The 20275-nt window shown below is 53.1% G+C and overlaps 1 protein-coding gene across 14 annotated transcripts in view; it reads right to left on the bottom strand.

Moving 5' to 3' along the window:
- The window catches only part of FANCA (FA complementation group A), a 53136-nt gene that overhangs the window by 4044 nt on the left and 28817 nt on the right, over positions 1-20275 (bottom strand). For 12 of the 14 annotated variants that reach the window (XM_061173202.1, XM_061173203.1, XM_061173205.1 and 9 more), the window contains 17 exons: positions 16686-16759; positions 15262-15375; positions 13463-13599; positions 13056-13126; positions 12614-12710; positions 12082-12269; positions 10687-10783; positions 9596-9772; positions 8612-8685; positions 7125-7253; positions 4825-4909; positions 3398-3561; positions 2831-2936; positions 1911-1967; positions 1689-1793; positions 910-1022; positions 73-211 (listed from right to left, as the gene is read on the bottom strand). In XM_061173202.1, the coding sequence (XP_061029185.1) occupies positions 73-211; positions 910-1022; positions 1689-1793; positions 1911-1967; positions 2831-2936; positions 3398-3561; positions 4825-4909; positions 7125-7253; positions 8612-8685; positions 9596-9772; positions 10687-10783; positions 12082-12269; positions 12614-12710; positions 13056-13126; positions 13463-13599; positions 15262-15375; positions 16686-16759 (1927 nt within the window). Of the gene's footprint in view, positions 1-72; positions 212-909; positions 1023-1123; positions 1367-1688; positions 1794-1910; positions 1968-2830; positions 2937-3397; positions 3562-4824; positions 4910-7124; positions 7254-8611; positions 8686-9595; positions 9773-10686; positions 10784-12081; positions 12270-12613; positions 12711-13055; positions 13127-13462; positions 13600-15261; positions 15376-16685; positions 16760-20275 lie in introns of those variants that run through there. The other 2 variants (XM_061173209.1, XM_061173210.1) reach the window with 2 other exon arrangements.

The following is a 20275-nucleotide window of genomic DNA, read 5'->3' as shown; positions in this document are numbered from 1 at the left end:
AGTGTGGTCAGAACCCTGAGAACCAGTGAGGCTGCTGGAAAAGGACACGCAGGGAAAGGATCTCATTCTTACCTCCTCTCCTTGGCCGTCCAGCTGCCCCAGCTCCTGTCGGATGCTCTCCTTCCCGGCCCGTCGAATCACGAAGTGCAGGGCAGCCGCGCAGAGCCAGGCTGGGCCGGGTGTGGAGGGTGCCGCAAGGGGGGAGAGGACGCTGCCACAGACGGAGGTGTGTGTCACCACAAGAGCCCCCAGCCCGTCACAGCCAGAACCCAAAGCGCACCCCCCCCCCCCCGGCCCCACAACCGGTCTCCACAGGCTGGCCCTTGGCTGTCAACATGCCCCTCTGCCCCGGACCCAGGAAGTGGTATGCCTAGCGGGGGCGCCTGGTCCCGGCAGCCTCAGCTTTGCGAGGAGTCCTCCCCCCCGAGTCTGCACCCGCCTCCCACTCAGCCCCTGCCCCGACTGCAGTGTGAAGTTCATGGTTCTCCAGCAGGTTAAAACTGGGCCAAAAGTTAAAAATGGAATATAATGCAGTGATTTAAGAAAGTTCTCTGCTCTTGCAGAATTAGACTCAGTGGGCAGACTTGCTTTTCTCGTTTTCTGAGATGTCGAGCATCCCTGACCCTCGCGGGGGGACACAGGTGCCTCGGATAAAAATGGGTCACAAAGGAAGATGCAGGGAGGCTGGATGGGGCCAGCAATCCCTGCTGTGACCTCCGAGGACAGCACCCACTCGGATGTGAGAGGAGACGGGCAGGTGGACCCCGGACGCCAGTCTGACGGGAACGTGTCTGCTTGGCTCTGCTTCCCCCTTCCACACGTGGGCCTCACAGAGCCTCCCCAGGGCCCCCTCCAGCTCCCGAGACACCATGCACGTAACCCAGAGTGGGTCCCGCTGCCCGCACTCACCTCGCGGCAAAGTGCTGGGCCTCCTGCAGCCTCCGCAGCTCTGCAGGCAGCGGGCTCTGGGAGCATCTCCTCCACCGGTGGTGAAGCTCGGGCTCCAGGTGCGGCCACCACAGCTCACGGGAGAGAACGGGCACCGACAGGTCAGTTCCCCCCCTCACCAAGAAGATCGGGAAGCCTCGGGTGACACTGGCGATCTGCACGGGCAATGTCTCTGCCCGCAGGCCGACACCCCCAGAGCCCGTCTCCCGCTCATCAAGTGCTTCATAACCGCAAGGACAGCGTCTCATTTAAGGCCCAAAGCAGCTCCGTGAGGCACGCTCATCCTCATCCGCGGAGGACGCGGGATGTGGACAGAGGAGGGCCTGGTCCTTGGACGCCCCTGCTGAGCTGCAGAGCCGTGAGCCAGAGGCCACTGCCGCCCAGGGAGCTCAGCAGGGAACGCGCAGCGTCCTCCCTCCTGACAAAACCGAGAAGGGGTGAGAAAGCCCGCATGGGAGCCCCACCCACGGATCGTCATGAGAAGGCCGGGCCAGCAGGGGCTGGGGCGGCAGCCGGGCCAGCGGCACAGCAGTCCCCGCTCAGCTCCAGTCAACACAGAGCAAGGAGTAGGAGTGTGAACGGCTCTGGGCACAGACTCCTGAGGAGCCCCACCGCAACTCCTGTGGTCTGTCCCCACTGCTCCTGGTGCACCTTCCCCTGAATCACGCTGCCAGGAAGCCCTAGGCGGACCCCCGGCTGCACCAGGTCCAGGAACACCCCTGAGAAGACGGGGAGCCTACCAGAGCAGAGGTCAGAAGCAAGGGGCACTGGGTCTGGCAGGCAGTCAGGGTCAGGTCGGCTGCCAGGGAGGGGTCTCTGCTTCGTGAACAGGCGTTGAGGAGCCCCTGCGGGAGGAGACACGCCCGCACGTGGACCCAGGCCCCAGGAGCTGCCACGCACGCAAGGGCCCAGCCCTGGGGTCTGAGCAGCGACGCTGGAGGGGCAGAGGGAAAGGAAATTACCCTGAAGAAGTGGGCCGTGATGTCGTGGGTCAGGGCGCCGTCGTGGGAGAAGTTTCTCTGCAAAACGATAGAGGCCAGTGAGGAAGGCACGTGCAGGACAGGGCGGGCAGCTGCTGGAGGCTCCACCACGTAAGGACACATGGGAGGATGGCACCGCCATGGCCCACGGAGGGCTGGCTCCGTGCGGCTTCGCGTCCACCCCCATGCCCGCCAGCTGTGGCGCAAACCCCATGGGCCCAGGCGGGCGGGCCAGGTGCTGTCCCCGTGTCCTCACCTGGCTGCTTTCACAGGCCGTTCTCAAGGCTCGAAGGGAAACAGCCTTTAGAACGAACTTAAAGAAAATCTCATCTCATTTCTGCTGCTTCCCCAGTTACCTTTTAAAGTTCCACACAAACGAACAGAACCTCAGGTCAAGCTCTAGTCACGTGTGCATTTTTAAAAAGCGGGAACCCATCTGCAGTGGGCAGGGGAGCACTTATGCACGGCACCTCCCTGACCCTGACCGCATGCAGGTCACAGGGATGTCACCCTTCGGAGACCCTGACGAGAGCCAGGGCACCATCTGGCTTCCGTGCCCCCAAAAGAAACCGACGGAGGGGAGGCGAGGCGGGCAGGATGGTCTGCACATGCGGGGCCCAAGGTGATCACCCTGGGGAAGGTTCCGTGAAGGAGTCGTGCTCCGGAGGACAGGGCTGCCCGGTCTCTAGCCTCGCAGGCCAGTGCCGAGCCAGATGAAGGGCTCACCCGCGGCTCTGAGTGCCATGTCCTACCCTCAGAGACCAGGCGTGGGCAGGCAGGACACGCACTGAGGCCGTTGGCTCCACGTGACCACGGATGCACTGGTGAGTTTTCCAGAGCCAGCCTGAGGTGCCCACATGGCCCCTCGACCCCATACCCCAGCTCACTTGCCCTGCGCCTACCAGCTCCGAGTTGACCAAGTGGAAGAAGTCATTGCAGTCGGGGGCGGCCAACTGCTCCAAGCGGGGGCTGCCGACAAGCACGGAGGGGGGCAGGCCGAGGAGGATGCTGGGAGGAGGGAGGCATGGACGGTGACCCCGAGAGCTACGCTCAGAGCGCAGCCAACCCTCCCAGCCCGCTCGGAACTGGCCCTGGTCTGCGGCCTGTTGCCCTGCTGGGCCCAAGGACACTCACTTTGTGTCCCCAAACTAGCTGTGAAGTTACACGATGACCAAGGGCGGGGAGCAGTGCGTTAAACAACCAGTTCACGAGACCGGGAAAGACATCACAGCTCAGCCGCGATGCAGTGAGGACCCTGAGCGCACATTCCACACGAGGTCTTTGAACTGAGGGGTTCCTGAAGCCCAGGAGGAGAACTTTCACCCCCAGTTGCTTTCACACCTCTAGACCCTGCTCTCCAGGGGACCCAGGGAAGATGCCGTCCCAGGCTGGGGCGGGGGCCAGAGACAAGTGACTAGTGGGAAGAGAACCCAAAGTGAAGACAGACCCTGGGGCACGAGCCATGTTACCGTTTGCACATGAGCAGCTCCCGCTGTCGCTGCAGGCGGCTGGCCACGTCCCACCCTCGAGCCAGGGCCTGGAGGCGTCTGCAGAAAACTCCAAAGAGGAAGTGGCCCCGGGGAGCAGCATGGCCGAGGGGCGCTGGGCCCTGCTCCAGGTCAGCAGCCATCTCCTGGAGGAGAGCACGGCCAGAGGCAGAAATCCTGGGGCCTCTCACTCCCAGCAGGCCCCTGAGGTGGGGCCAGCAGAGTGAGTGCAACTAGCCTTTTCACTTGGAAATGACTGAACAACTGCAGGATTTTGCAAAAATGAAGAAAGAACAGTGCAAAGAATACCCTTCCCCACACTCTCCATGGCTAACACTTTACCCGTTTATCACCTGCTCCCCTGTGCAGGTGGGTGTGTGTGCACAGCCTGAGGGTGAATCACACAAGTGAGGTGCACACACAGCCTGCAGGCACACGTGTGTTGTCTCACCCCCAAGATGCAGAGCACCCGTCTCATCATCGCCCCGTCATGTGTGACCCCAACCCCACGTCTCCCGCTGTGTCTGCCCTCACAGGTCACTTTCTTCTGCATTCAGTTATGACGGACGTGGAGGACAAAGGTCAAGATGAGGGCTAGGGGGACTGGGGTCCTTTTTTTGTGGGATGTTTTACTCATTTTTAAGTAAATTTTCCCAGTGCTCCAGACCACATCCTCCATGATTTCTCTTTCATTCCCCACATGTTCTAAAGTCAGGCACTTTTTTAGAGTGACAGCGGGAACACCGAATCCTATAATACAGAATTGCACGTACACTTCCAAAGTTACAGACCCCCAGTGCACTCAGTGGACGAGGATACAGGATGGGGCCTTGCTCTGCACTCTTGACCCCAGAGCTCACTCTCAAGAGATCGGGGGAGAGCAGGATGCTGACAGAAACGCACCTTTCATTTCAACATGAGAAACACGGTTTCTGCACTCTCCTAAAAGTGCTCCTGCCTTGGTGCCAAGTGACCCGGGAAACAGGAGCGTCTCCCAGCCTCCGATATCTGCAGACTCTTGATCCTCAGGCAAGTGGAGGGTTATTTATATCAATTCTCAGAGCCTGACCTCCCAATGCAGCACCAAGAGTTAAAAAGCAGAAAACAGGAGCAGCAACCATGTTACTACCAAAGTCAGTATTTTTACTTCCTGTTTTCAAATTTTAAACGTCCTAAAGCCTGGAGATGCTTCCCATATTACAGCTTTCGTTTCCATGTTCCTGTGATGTTCACAGTGAGGTGAGTTCACAGAGCACGTGGTCTCTTGGTCTAAGCCACTGTGTATGTGACTCAAGCTTTCATTCTGGTCAGGTTCCTTAGGACTCACTGTGGATATTCATAATAAATATCTTAATAGCACGTGGCTTAAACACAGTGGACACACTTGAGTTTTACATCTTCTAACTCACCTGCAATCTGGAAAAAATATCCCGATTTCCTGTGCAGCCACCAACAACCAAATCAGAATTCTCTGAGTGATCATAACTCCTTGAACTGAAATGAAAACACAGTGAAAGCCTCCTAAGTGTCTCCTAACTGTGCTGGGCTGCCTGCTTCTCTTCCTGCCTCCAGAGTGGCCTGTGGTCACAGGGGCCAGGAGGTACCCAGAGACTGCAGGACACTCACGGTGTCCCAACAACAGCAAAAAGCCAGCAACCAACTCAAGCAACACATCAAAACAATTACATGCCACGACCAAGTGGGATTTATCCCAAGAATGCAAGGTTGGCTCAACATGCAAGAATCAATTAATGCAATAAACATATAAGTAGAACAAAAAACCAAAAACCAAAAACCACACAGATAAAGCATAAAATTAAATGCTACACCCTTTCATGATTTAAAAAAAAAAAACAAAAAACTCAACAAACTAGGAGCAAAAGGGACCTTCTTCAACCTGGCAAAGGGCATCTATGAAAAACCCACAGTTCACACCGTACTTAATGATGAAAGACTGAAAACTGTCCTCCTAAGATCAAGACCAGGACAAACTGTCCGCTCATACCACTTCCAGTCAACACTGCCCTGTAAAGTTCTGGCCAGGACAATTCAGCAAATAAATAAATCAGTACATATAAGGCATCCAGATTGGAAAAGAAAAAGTTAAACCATCTCTACTGGCAGATGTCAAGACCTTATATATAGAAAATCCTAAAGAATTCACAATAAAAAACCATCAGAGCAAATAAGTGAAATTAAAGCAATGAGCCTATGGTGCTAAAAAGAATAAAATACTTAAGAATAAATTTAATCAGGGAGATGCAAGAGTTGTGTGCTAAAAACTATAAAACATTGTTGAAAATATTAAAGATGACCTAAATAAATGGAAAGCCACCCCATGTTCATGGATAGGAAGATGGCAATGCTACCCAAACTGATCTACAGATACAGTGCAGTCATTATCAGAATCTCATCCCATTTTGCAGAAAGTGATTAAGTTGATCCTAAAATTCAGGTGGAACTGCAAGGGACCCAGAATAGCCAAAAACAATCCTGCAAAAGGACAAAATTGGAGGATTCATGTTTTCCAATTTTTAAAATTTATTTATTTTTGGCCGTGTCACGTGGCTCGTTGGAACTTGTTACCCGACCAGGGATTGAACCCAGGCCCTTAGCAGTGAAAGCGCAGAGTCCTAACCACTGGACCGCCAAGAAATCCCCACATTTTCCAATTCTAAAACTTACTACAAAGCTATAGTAATCAAAATGGTGTGGTCTTGGCACAAGGATAGACGTATAGATAAGTAGAATAGAATCAGGAGTCCAGAAGTGAACTCTCACATGTATGGCTAATGGACTTTCCACAGGAGTACCAAGACCATTCAACAGGGAAAGGACAGTCTCTTCAACAAAAGGGGACAACTGGATATCCACATACAGAAGAATGGGGCCAGATCCCTACCTCACACCATATAAAAAATTAACACAGAATGGATCAAAGGCCTAAAAATGAGAGCTAAATCTAAAAATAGATGAATAAGGCTTCTTCAAAATTTAAAACTTTTGTGCATCAAAGTACCCCTTCTAGGGAGTGAACCGATGACTCACGGAATGGAAGAAAATATCTGCAACTCGTATATCTGATAAGGACCGAGTATCTAAAATATATAAAGAACTCTTATGACTCAATAAGCAAATAACCCAATTTTAAGTAGGCAAATGATCTGATTAGACATTTGTCCAAAAAAGATACATAAATGGTCAACCAGCACATGAAAAGATGCTCAACATCATAAGTCATCGGGGAAAAGCAAATCAAAACCATGAGATAACACGACGTACCACCTCAACACAGCAACCACGAGGACGATGAGAAAAACAGGCCACGTCAGAAGGCCACACCTGGCACAGCCCATATGGTACCAGGAACACCTGCCTTTCATGGCAGGCAGTTCATGCCAGTGCTTCCTGCACTGTGGGCGACAACACTGGCGCCCACAACTTGCCTGAGATTTTATTCTCGTCACATTTGCTAATAACCCTGATACCAGGAGACAAAGCAAAAAGACCAAGTCACTGCCACTGGCAAATCTATGCACAGAGAGAAAGCTGATTCCGGAAGCTTGCCTTTATCTCGAAAACCCAAACTTGCGATCAGGATACGTTCAACTGTGCTCTGTATAACACAAACTGGACTGAGAGAAATAAAAACGTTCTTAGAGCTACCAAAATCAAAAGACAGACCCTTCTGGGCACAAACGTTCCTAACCTTTGGCAGAAGTCCATGAGCACGTCGACAAGCGTGGCGCAGGCGACTTCCAGGTCTCCGTCGCAGCCCCCGGTGGCAGAGGGCGCGGGGAGGAAGTGCTGGTGGATGGCCCACTGGTGGAAGTCCCGCCTGCAATGCAAACGCCAGGGTCTGTGCTGAGGGAGGCACGGGCCAGGGTCCGCTTCAGCCAGGGGTGAGGGGGACTGCAGGTCCACAGCTGCTGAGCTGGGGGTGGAGGGGGTGCCTGCACTGTCCCAGGTCCACCAGCAAAGCATCCAGATATGGACCAGGCTCCGTGGTGCTGAAGCTGCAGCACAGACAGCCACCAACACTGCAGTCTGTTCCTGCAGGAATAACAGGACCCAAGCAGGACCTCCCCACGTGACCATGAGAGGCAGGAAGCGAGCCGCCAAAGCCTGTTTGGAACTGCAGTCAGGAGAGAAGGAAGGAGGCCCTGAACAGGACCCCACACCATCAACACACAGTGACCTGAGAGTGAGTTAAGAAGGGGTCCTATGGATCCGCAGCCCAGAAAACTAGTTCCTTCTTTCCCTCCTGGCAAGGAAGGAAGCCCGGGCTTCTGAGCACGTGAAGGAAGCGCACAGGAGGCAGGCCGCGCACAAACCTGAAAGGTGGAAGCGCCCACCGAGCTGGGAAAGGAAGCGGGTCGTCCCTCCCATCGCCCATCGCTGTCCTTCCTTATTCTACTTGTTCCGTCAGAATCTGACACCACGACACGGCACCCCCGTGTTCAGGGACGTCTCTGACCACTCCAAGTACGGTGGCTTGAGGACAGCCACCTCTGGCTCCTGGGCCCCCTGACCCACGGCCCCTCAGCACCCGCTCGAGGCCAGGATAGCACACCTGACGTCTCGGCGGTCTCAGTCACCAGCCCTGGGACTCACATGGGGCTCAGATTCTGATTCGCTCACCCCTGGTGCCGTGCCTCAAAGCCAGCACTCGGCAAGGTGCTGCCCACCCTCCCCTCTGCTTCCCTGGTTGGCCGACACCAGCTGAGACCCTCCAGGGCTTCCCCACTGTGGCCCTCACCAGGCGCAGCCTCCTCTGCTCCTTGCCCGCTGGCACCAGCTCCCAAAGCCCCGTCTGGTGTCTTCAGCGCCCTCTAATCCGCCTTATTTATCTCCCTGCCCGCCCCCAGGCTCACACAGGGTCCGGTTCTGCACAGTTCCTCGGCAGAACGGCTTAGGGGCATTGGGGCAGAAGTGCAAGTGGGAAGCCCTGTATGTGCCTCGGGTGCCCCATCTGTCTTGTTCACGCTGCATCCCCAGCTTCTAGAACATTCTAGAAGTGTCTGGCAAACTGTAGGTCAATAAGTGTTTCTCGAATAAAAGAATGAATAAAATTGTACTCATACACTGTTATGTTAAACTGAACATTAAATTGAGGATATAATGACAAAACTTAGACTTAAGACAGCGTAGAAAACTGTATTAACGTTTTAAAGGGTAGATCCTTTAAACACTTACCTTTCTGTATCTGAAAGAGAATCAACTTCAGGCTGAATTTCTAGTTCCAGCTGTAACCAGTCTCTGTAAGTCAACTGAGAGAAGAGAACCAAGTGACCACCACAGCAAGGACAGAGCACAGAAGCCACAGGTTGGGGCTGTGACGCTGCCCTCTCATTATAGCTGGAGGTCTCCTGTGTGTCTGTCAGACATATCGTCCTACGCCATCTCCCAGGGTTAGACTGGGAGGCTGGCACCAAGCCCAGATGAAGAATCAGTCATTTAACTCTGAACGTGAAGATAACCAAAACTGTTCAAACTGGTCTGTAAACTCAGTCCTCCACACTGCTGCCTGGTCCTGGACAGCCCGCGGCATCTGCACAACAATCACTGTCTAGCTCACCGAGTTGTGCAAATAACCACAAGATAAACTTGACGTGAGAACGTGCTTCCAACAGTCACAGCTCCACACGTCAACACAGACTAACCTCAGAACCTCACACTGTGTTTAACAACGTGTCCCAGGGACATGCATGCAGCACACGCAGTGTGTGTAAACGCCGGAGCCGTGTGGCGCCAGCAGGGCCGTGTGTGTGGATAGTGATCGAGGCACGGCTGCTCCTGCCTCACGGCTCCTGGTGTCAGACAGATGGTCAGACCTACTCTTGTATGACTGATAATTAACAATAAAAGAGTTGAAAAAAATATACAATAAAACGACACAACTTTTTCTCTGAAGACCAAAACAAGCCAGCAAACATCCAAGAAATAAATGAGAAGTTACAAAGAGGTGGCAGAAACAGTCACATGGGCACGTTGTCTGAGCGGCCAAGCTCCCAGTGACTGTGCTTGGAGACGCCCGGCCCCAGCTCGCAGCCTGACAGGCGTGTTTAAAATATGACGATCCCAGGAGTGATTTCCGTCGGGTCAGGCCCACCCATGTCCTGCGCCCACAGAGCCCAGAGCGTGGAGGAGCGAAGCAGGGGAGGGGCCGGCGGGACCTACGCGGAGCCCCTCCCGCTGCAGCAGCTCCCGCGAGGTCCTCTGCTTCCACAGGCAGAGGGCGGCTCGCCGCCAGTCCGCGGAGGGCAGGCACAGGGGCCTCCAGGGGGAGCTGGCCGGGTCCTCCCAAGAGGGCGGGTCTCGGGCCTCGGAGAACCATCTGAACACGATGAACTGGAACTGAAAAAAGACACGGGCGTGTGTGCTGTGAGACTGAGGAGACACGCAGGGGCCTGGCTGCGCTCGGCTGGCAGCGAGGAGCCCCTGGTCTCAGTGGGCAGCCAGCCCTGACCACACATCTCTGAGCTGCCGCGTCCTGCAGCCGTGCACGGCCGTCCCCCGCATTCTCACTAAGTAGTGTGCTCACTGGCTACGGGCGATGCTCCCTCGGTGATGCACTGAGCCGCACATCTTTGCCTTAGGAGGTCGGACCCCCGCCCTCATGCTGACAGAGCCACAGGCTGCTTGAGGGGACCTCGGGGAGCTTGCGACACAGGGCAAGGACTTCCTCTTCCGGGCCACTCCTCCAGATCTCCATCCCACACTTTAAAATGTTGGCACCTGGGACCGGGAGCACAGGGGCACCTGGACCCCAGGCTGCTGCTGACGCGGTGGAGCTCCCAGCAGCGCCCAGGAGTCCGACGCGGAGCCTGGAACTAAGAACCAGGCTCGAACCTCATGGGAGATGTTCCCTAAAGCTCTGCAGGTGCAGCAACACTGGTTCCCGCTGTGACGGCACCGCCGCCTTTGACACTGAGGATTCTAACACAGTTTCCCAGGCTGTCTTCAGAGGAAGTGCAGGGTGCTTCTTTAAATGCTGACACACTTTCTATGAACGTCAATCTTTTAATTTGCCTACTTCATAAATAAGGAGGGACATCTGTAGTTGTCACCTTCCAGCCCCTCCTCTTAACTCAGATGGAAGGAAAAGGCAGCGTTCAACCCAAGCAGACGGCAAGTGGCGCCAGGAGACAGTCTGCTACGAACGAGGCCGGTGCCGAGCGCCGAGATGGAGGCCACGCAAGCTTCAGGCCAGAAACCCGTACAAAACTGGAGGTTACAGGAGAGCAGAAAAAGGAACCCAGAAGACTCACCTTTTTTATAAGGCCTGGAGACAAACAGCTGTACAAGATGTCACGTGACTGGGAAGAAAACTTGCACAAAGAATAAGAAATTGCCGCTGTACAAAATCTGAAAATAGAAAACAGAAATTATAACACAGAAATGGGATCCATGCAAAGTAACAGGTGGAAGAAGAGCGTGAACTGCGCAAAGTGAACTGAGAGCCTCGCAGCCCGACGGCCGCTCAGTGCTCAGCCTCAGGCCCAGCCTGGCCGGCTCCTCCGAGCCCTCGGGAAAGAGCCCCCCAGTCACGCCGTCTGGCCTGAGCTCTTTCCACGTTGACGAGAGACTCAGAAAACACATGAACACGCAGGCTCTGCACGTAAGGGCTTGCTTTCCCAGCATGTCAAAAGCCACGGTCAGAACAAAGGGAATGAAGTGAGCAGGTGCGAGGTGGGCGTTCCCTGTGTGATTGCGTAAGGCTCTCGTTCACCTGCGTGATGGCAAATTATTCACTGTTCCTGCCTAAAAGAACCTCAGAGCCAGAGTGAAGCACGTCCTGTTTCCAACTCAGCCTCTGCCCGCCCATGGTGGGCTGTGCCGTGTGGGAGGGAGAGGCTGCCGAGAACAGAGGTGACCATGAGGCCCAGAGAGTCAGGACTGTGGCGAGGAAGGGGCCCGACTCCCAGTGGGGACTTGTCAGTGGTGCTGCTGTGGATGGCGCGGACAGCTGGCGGGCACTGGTCCCAGGCCGCGTTCCTGTGCTCAGCTCTCCCTGTCTCTCCTAATGCCAGCTCAGTCCGTGAGCCGCGACCCTGGTCCCAGCCAACATCTCCCACCAGAGCCTCCGGCTTCTGTCCTGACCTCAGCAGCCACAGTAAGCCCTTCGGACCCGAGTCACACGTGGACTCCCCAGGGCTCTGCCCATGGGATGGCCACTCTCACCCAACCCCCACCCATCTCTCACACCCGCTGACCCCAGGCTACGGGCTCCCTGCGACTCACCGGGTCCCGGGAGGGGGCCTAGCACGCAGTGTGCAATGAGCGGATGAGCACGTAACTGGACGATGGGTCTCAAAACCCTCTGGATGGGACAGCTGTGTGTGTAGAAATGTCCCCCAGAGAAAGCTGCTCACCACAGGGAGACCCCGGAACCTAACCTGAGGGGCAGGTCCAACCAGCCGCTGGCCACCTGACCTGGAGAAGGGCACCTGCAGCCCATTGTGGGCATCTTGAAAAGCAGGTAGCAAAGTAGGGTGATCTCACTTTTATAACCAAAGATACCAACACACACATAAATACACCCAAGATAAGGTTCTGGAAGGGTACAGACCAACATGGTAAAGAGTGGTCATCTGTACAGCATGTGTGTCTGTGCTAATTTTATCTGATGAACATGTGTTACTTTTGACAAGAGGGACACTCACTTCAGACACAGGGCCGAGGACTCCTGGGTCCTACAGGGCAGGAGGATGTCGAAGAGCTCGGGGACGGGCAGGCCCCTGGCAGGGGTGGGAGGGCGCACATGCACCTCCGGGAGGGCAGACCTGGACTCGCCGAGGTGGACGGCCAGGGCAGCCAACCCCACCACATGTGAGGCACTCAGGCTCGGGCCCTAAAATAGGAAAGAAGAGTGGTTCAGGGACTTCCCTGGTGGTCTAATGGCTAAAGACTCCGCGCTCCCAATGCAGGGGGCCAGGGTTCGATCCCTGGTCAGGGAATGAGATCCCACATGCCGCAAGAGCCCACATGCCGCAACTAAAGATCCCGCGTGCCGCAACTAAAGATCCCGCATGCCGCAACTAAGAGCCCACATGCCGCAATGAAGACCGGGCACAGCCACGTGCATACATACGTACATACCTAGATAAGTACAGAAATATTTAAAAAGAAAAGAGGTTCAGCGTTGAGGGGACAGGAGGGGGCCCGCCTCCTGGCTGGAGGAGGTGGCAGCCCTACCTGGTGACGGAGCAGTTGGCAGAGCCTGCTAAGCAGAGCCGGCAGGAGCCTGCGTCTGCACAGGGTCCTCACGAAGTGGGCGGCCCAGGGGCCCTGCCTGTGGGGACAGCCACAGAGAACAGTGGCAGCGGCTAGGTCTGGCCCTGCACTGCCCGCCTGGAGCCTGGTGGACGAGCAGTCAGGCACCAGAGACCGAAGAAAGAACCCGGCTGTTCCCCAAACAGGAGGGTCTCCTGTTGCGACGCTGACTGTCGCCACGTCCCTGCTGGATAAGTCAGCCCCCACCCCACCCAGGCCCTTCCCCAGTGCAGTGCGAAGTCGGGGGGCAGGACCGGGGCCCAAGGCTCAGAGCTGGACCAGGAACGACGGCCACTCTCATCACGAGCACCCAGGCTGCCCCAGGACAGCTCCAAACCACCCGGTGAGACCGCCCAGCCTCTACCTGTCCGGTGGGGCGACGCTGGAGGCCGCCATGAGGTTCTGACAGAAAGACGTCAGCAGGAGGTCCACGACCTGAGAGAGGAGAGGTCTCAGGGCCGCAAACGCACGTCACAGCGTTTCCACCCTGGACGCACAGGGCCACAGTGGAGCTGACGAGACTGGAAAACGGGCCTCCATCCGGAGAAGAGGCTGCAACGCCTCGGCACAGGAATCCCCAAACCCTGGGAGGGGCCCCCAGGGGTCATCACGGAGCTTCTCAGCAGAGAGCAGGGTCAGCAAACCTGCCCACAAAGGGCCACGAGCAGCCTCTGCCACAACTTCCTCCCAAACACAGAGTCTGTACGCAAACGGCAGCACCGGCCCGAAACCCTCGACTCACATGTGGTCTCCCTGGCGCCCCACACTCACCCTCTGCTCCCACGGCTGCAGCTCGGGGGCCCGGACGCTGAGCTGAACCGGGGCCCCCTCGACGTCACTGTCATCCTCGCTGAGGCCCAGGGCGGAGCGGAGCTGTTCAGAGATCACTGCCATCTGAGCCGACAACGCTGCAAGGCAGGGACCGGCGCCATGAGCAGAGGCGCCACCCACCACCTCAGGGGCCACACTCTCAACTGACCCTGGGGCCGCTCTCGTCCCCACCCGGCCAGCAGTGGAACCACTTCTCTGCGGTGCAGGTGGCCAGGCTTCTCCGAGGGGCTGGCATAGCTCTTCACGTCACCAAGGCCCCAGTGTCTATACCCCGCGCCCCTCACCCGCCAGCCACCTCTGCACACACTGACGCCCGCTGCGGCCGCCCGGCCCGGCCTCAGCGGCTCTGCCAGCACAGGGACTCGCAGGCCTGGCTGGCTGACCATCTTGCGGCAACGCTGGGGCCCCACATGGGCCTCGACCTCCCCAAGAACCACGTGCTGCAGGAGCAGAGTTCGGAAGGGCCACGCTGGCCACAAGGGGACATCCTGGGCCCTCAGGACGACCACGGCGGAGGCAGAGCTAACAGTGCAGAGTTGGGGCTGCCGACCCTCCACCACAGGTGAAAATCTGTGCGTAACTTCTGACCCCAAGCTTAACTCCTCACAGCCTTCCGTGCATTTTGCATGTCATGTGAATCTACGTATATTTTATGCATTCACGACATACCTAATTTTCTCAATATTTCTAGGCAATGTGGTTTATCTGAAACTTTTGAAATTGTCATTTATTTTCAAAAATTTTCCAGTATATTTACTGAAAATAATCTGCACATACTGAGTAGACCCACACAGTTAAAAACTGTGTTGCGGACTTCCCTGGTGGCGCAGTGGTTAAGAATCCGCCTGCCAATGCAGGGGACACGGGTTCGAGCCCTGGTCCGGGAAGATCCCACATGCCACGGAGCAACTAAGCCCCTGAGCGCCACAACTACTGAGCCTGAACTCTAGAGCCCGCGAGTCACAACTACTGAAGCCCACGTGCCTAGAGCCCATGCTCCGCAACAAGCGAAGTCACCGCAATGAGAAGCCCGTGCACCGCAACGAAGAGTAGTCCCCGCTCGCCGCAACTAGAGAAAAGCCCACGCGCAGCAATGAAGACCCAACGCAGCCAAAAATAAATAAATTAAAAAAAAACAACAAACTGTGTTGTTCAAGGGTCAACTGTATTTCCTCCGTGAGACTCTCATAGGATTTAAATGAATTCATGATAAATAAAAATCTAGTGAAGTTACTAGGTAAAAAGATGCCTCATGTATTTTAGTTTCTGCATTTAGCATAGCAAAAATCTAAAAACACTGGAACCTGTGGACCACTGTGGCCACGGAGCGCTTTGAACTGCTCGTGCTTGTCCTCCAGAACCCCTCATAGGAAACAGTCCCAGAAGCAGAGGCTCAGTGCTGAAGAGCACAGCCACCCAGGAGTAAAGGAAGGAGAGAAGCCCCACAGCCAGCAACGCAGCTTTCCTCCTCTATGTCTCCTGTCCCACCGGGATGTCAAGTAGCAGAATATCCGTATTCTACCCAGACTTTGGGACAGCCTGAGTGTCAGAAAGGAGGCATGCTCCACACCCACCAGGCCGTGGTCGGGTTCACTACCAGATGCTGAACTGCAGGGAAAATGCACTGACCACTGCCACTATGGGCAACAGAGCAGCCACAAGCTCTGAGCACGTCAGGACTGGCCCGTGCACCCACGGACACACACTGCGGACGGCCCGACCCACAGCCCCGTCCTCACCGTCATGCTGGGTGGGATCTGTCACTGAGGCCCTGAGCTCTCGCAGGGCAGTTGTGAGCAGGCCCAGCGGCTCCTCCGCACAGCTGGGCTCCACCTCCCTTCGCGAGGCTGCATCTGAGAGACAGGAGGTAATTTTAACAATTAAACAGGTTAGATCAGATAGGGAGCACACAGAACTGACGCTGTCCCTGGCTTCTCCCTGCAGAGGGCACACAGAGGACTGGGGCCCCATGAGGAGGGAAGTGAAACGCTCTCCCCTGACGGCGGATGTTAATGTCCTATCAAAGTTAAAACATTCATAAGGAAGTTTAAGAAAAACCATGGTTCTATACACCCTATCGCCACAAGTGTAAAAAGCAGGTATGTAATGAATAAAGACCAAATGCATGTGGAGGGAGGCTGGGCGGGGAGAGCAGAATTATGGACAGATGATGGTTTAGTCCCTGTTTCTCAAACTTTTACGTAACATTGTGATATTGTTTTTTGCAACAGGATGTTAAGATCAGTATATTAGAGGGGATTACCAGTCCTCAACGTACATTTAATAGGTTTACTAAAAAATATTAGCCCTGTGAGATACAGCATTAGAAAACATTCTAGAAGCCCCCAAAAGCAGGACCATGGGGTTAGGAAAGGAGGGCAAGGCCTCACTCAACGGTGGACACAGCCCTATGGCCCCCTTGGCATCCTGTCTGCAAGATGTTTCAATACTGGTCCAAACAGGTGTGGGTCTCCCTGGCTGTCAGAAACCGTGGAAGATTGCGCAAGGAGGGTTCTGGCAGACAGAATTAGAGAACAGAGCTGCAGTCGCTCAAGCAGCCTAACTGGCCCTGCAGGCGCCAGAGGGATTGACCAGCAAACAGCTGCACCATTTCAACACCGACAGACCAGGCCCTGTCCTGATGGCGCCTCGTTCCTGGGGGGATGGGGTGCGGACAGCCTACCCAGCTGCTCCAAGCACTGATGCACGCTTTCACACACTGGCCCAGGTCTACATCACTGTCCCCTAGAAGCAGAAAGATCCCCAACCGTCCAAACGGCCAAAGAGCCATGGCAGAGCCCCTACTAGGACACGGTGCAGAACAAACACCACAGGCCTCGGGCCTGGCTGGTCACCTGACTTTAAAGCTCGAATTCAGACGGGCAAACAGAAACCACATCACAACCTCAGCGGGGCACACAAAGATGAGAAATGGTCAAGTGGATTTTGTACTGCACGCATGTTCAAGGAATGACGTCACAGGCAGCCCTCCTGGTGTCACAGCTGTCCCAGGGCTGGTGCTGGGCAGTCTCTGAAGCCACAGCTGTGACCAGACCCAGCATGACAGAACCAGACCAGACGGACCAAGGTGCCACTGACACGTCTCGTGATCAGGGAAGTGGAGATGGGCACGTCTGGGGACCAAGCGACCCACTGACCTTACCTTCTGGCTTCTCTCTGACAGTGGAGCAGGCTTGGCGGTAGGTGGAGTATAAGGAGGGGGGAATTTTCTCCGCTCTGGATCAGAAGAAAACATTAAAACAGTCAACTAGGACTCAGATTAATTCTCAAGCTTACAATCCCAAAGACTATCATAAAACAGAAATATGCAACAGAGTAAATCTAAATAAATTATACAACACCCCACAGCATGACCCTGTGTTTAGGAAAAACATTGTCCATATGGACTTAAACGGTCCTGACTACTTCATACGTCCTATATAAACATCTACCAACAGTGGGTTTTGTTGTGTAGTGAGATTATAAATGATTTTCACTTCTCTCATTCAAGTTTTGGTAATTCCCAAATTTTAAAGGTGAACTTATATTACTTTCAATGAAAAATGCTAACTAAGGAAAACATCCAATTAATGTCATTAAAAATACAAGTCCTGTGATGAGGACACGGGGCATCTGCAGGGCACGGACACGGCTGACAAGTTCTCATGGCACAGCAGCAAGTACAAGAGCCACAGAGCATCGCCCCCCCCCAACAGTGCTGCAAACCGTGACAACGAGATTCAAGCAGAAGAACAGAGACACAGCTGTGCTCCAGAGTGAGAATCCACACCAGCACTGGAGGGAGGCAGGGAACCTGGCTGGAGACTAGGAACTGAGGGCACGACCCACTGCCCTGGGGACTGGAAAGTCTTCAGTTTAAAAAACAGAAACCAAAAAAAAGGAAAGAAAAAACAGAAACCAATGCAAATAAAAAGAAAGAACAAATTCAAGGAAACGGAGAAATTCACAGAAAAGAAACTGTCAGTCATCACTTTCATTAATATCTTCAGAGAGGTAAGACAAAACACTGCAGCTGTGAAACAAGAATGGAGTGCTGGGGGCTTCCCTGGTGGCGCACTGGTTAAGAATCTGCCTGCCAATGCAGCAGACATGGGTTCGAGCCCTGGTCTGGGAAGATCCCACGTGCCGCGGAGCAACTAAGCCCGTGCACCACAACTACGGAGTCTGCACTCTAGAGCCCACGAGCCACAACTACTGAGCCCAAGTGCCATAACTACTGCAGCCCGCACGCCTAGAGCCCATGCTCTGCAACAAGAGAAGCCACCACAGTGAGAAGCCCGCACATGGCAACGAAGAGTAGCCCCGGCTCATCACTAGAGAAAGCCCGTGCGCAACAACAAAGACCCAACACAGCCTAAATAAATAAATTAAATTAAATTAAAATTAAAAAAAAGAATGGACTGCTGTACAAAGGAATAGCTGATGGCAGAAACGAAACACTCAGTAAAAGGACTTGCAGATAAACTTGAAGAAATCTCTCAGAAAGGAGAGGAAAAAACAAAACAAAACAGATATGCAAAATAGGACAAAAGAGAAAAAAATCAGAATACAGGAGATCTAATATCTAAAAAATGGCAGTTCTAAGAAGAAAAAGGACATAAAGAGGAAACCTGCAATGAAATAAACCAAGCTGAAATAATCAGTGTCTGGGATTTGCTTCAAAATAATCCAGAATGGTGGGTGGGTAAGTGAGTTTGAAGGCTATAGATGAAACAAGATTGCCCATTTATTGATAACAAATCTGGGTGATAGATTCTATTCTGCTTTTCTGTCTTAAATTTTTCATTAAAAAAAGGTTTTAAATATCCAAGAAAATTCCTTAGTACTGAAGGATATGAATTTCCAGAGTAAAAGGCCCACCATGCATGTGCCCAGCCCAAAAATAAAATTAGACCCACAATGAAATACACTGCTATAAAATTTCAGAACACAGGGAACAAAGAAAAGGCACTACAGGCCTCCAGAAAGAAAAACACAGATTCCCATGCAAAGAGTCAGAAACTGTAAGTTTCTAACATCTCAGTAGCAACACTGGAAGCTAGAAGTCAATGGAGTGACTCTTAAAAATTTGAGGGAAAATAATTTCCAACTTAGATTTCTATACCCAAACTACCTATCAAATATGAGGGCTAAATAAGGTGTTGAAAAATCTACCTCACACCCATCCTTTTGTAAGAAGCTTCAATAGGATGTTTTCCACCAAGACAAAGGAGTAAACCAAGAAAGAGGATGATCTCGGGCACAGAAAGGAGAAGCCAGCACAAGCCAGAGCAAAGGACGTCAGTCCCCAGGTGATGCTGAAGGAAGATACAAGGGTGACAGCAGTCTTAGAGGCATAAAAAGCTAGTGGGTCAGAGTGAAGCAGGTCAGAAGGCTCTAGAAGAGATTTCCCTAAGATATAACTGTTGGGAAACTTGATGATTCTGAACAAGAGAACATTTAGACAACTGGCAGAGTTTCCAGTGAATCATGATATGTACAAGGAAAACTAAGATAAAACAAAGATAATTATGAACTCCAGAGAAAACAGAAAGTAATGATTCCTAATGATCAACTCTGAATAGTGTTTAGATAGCCTTAAAAAACAGTTTTTTAAAACTAACACAGGAAGGGCAGCTATGTGTATTGGTAAAGGAAAGAAAACTAAAACAAAAAGTAAATACCAAAATAATGTTATTTGGAGATTTGGGGCGAAATATCAAAAAATCAGTTGAGTTGGAAATGCTTGCTTCCAGAAAGAAAGTGAAGTGGCAGGGATGGGTGGGGAGTGGCTATTTCTCTCTCTCTTTTTTTAAAAAAAAAATTATTTATTTTATTTTCTTATTTTTGGCTGCGTTGGGTCTTCGTTGCTGCGCATGGGCTTTCTCTAGTTGTGGCGAGCGGGGGCTACTCTTCGTTGTGGTGCGCAGGCTTCTCGTTGCAGTGGCTTCTCTTGTTGGAAGCACGGGCTCTAGGTGCGCAGGCTCAGTAGTTGTGGCACACGGGCTCAGTAGTTGTGGCTCACGCGCCCTAGAGCGCAGGCTCACTAGCTGTGGCGCACGGGCTTAGTTGCTCCGCGGCATGTGGGATCGTCCCAGACCAGGGCTCGAACCCGTGTCTCCTGCTTTGCCAGGCGGATTCTTAACCACTGCGCCACCAGGGAAGCCCCTGGCTATTTCTCTTAATAAACTTCATAGAAGTATCTGACTCTTTAACTTTTTAAAAAAAATTTTATTCAAGTATAGTTGAATTACAATGTTGTGTTAATTTCTGCTGTACAGCAAAGTGACCCAGTAATACATATATATATATTCTTTTCCAATATGGTTTATCACAGGATACTGAATATAGTTCCCTGTGCTATAAGTGGGACCTTGTTGTTTATCAATTCCATATATAATGGTTGGATCTGCTAATCCCTAACTCCCACTCCATCCCTCCCCCTCCACCCCCCCCAACTCCCCAGCAACAAGTCTGTTCTCTATGCCTGTGAGTCTGTCTCTGTTTCATTTGTGTCATATTTTAGATTCCACACATAAGTGATATCATATGGTATTTGTCTTTCTCTGTCTGACTTACTTCGCTTAGTATGATTATCTCCAGGTCCATCCATGTTGCTGAGAGGACTCTTTAATCTATATCCATATTTAACTCTGACAAAACTCTTTTTTAAAGACTAGAAATAAATATGTCAAAAAATTAGGGACTTCCCTGGTGGCACAGTGGTTGGGAATCCACCTACCAATGCACAGG

Source organism: Eubalaena glacialis, chromosome 18, assembly GCF_028564815.1.
Source record: "Eubalaena glacialis isolate mEubGla1 chromosome 18, mEubGla1.1.hap2.+ XY, whole genome shotgun sequence".
Taxonomy (NCBI): domain Eukaryota; kingdom Metazoa; phylum Chordata; class Mammalia; order Artiodactyla; family Balaenidae; genus Eubalaena; species Eubalaena glacialis.
The sequence above is the reverse complement of the archived record's forward strand: the minus strand, read 5'-3'. Positions and strand labels throughout refer to the sequence as shown.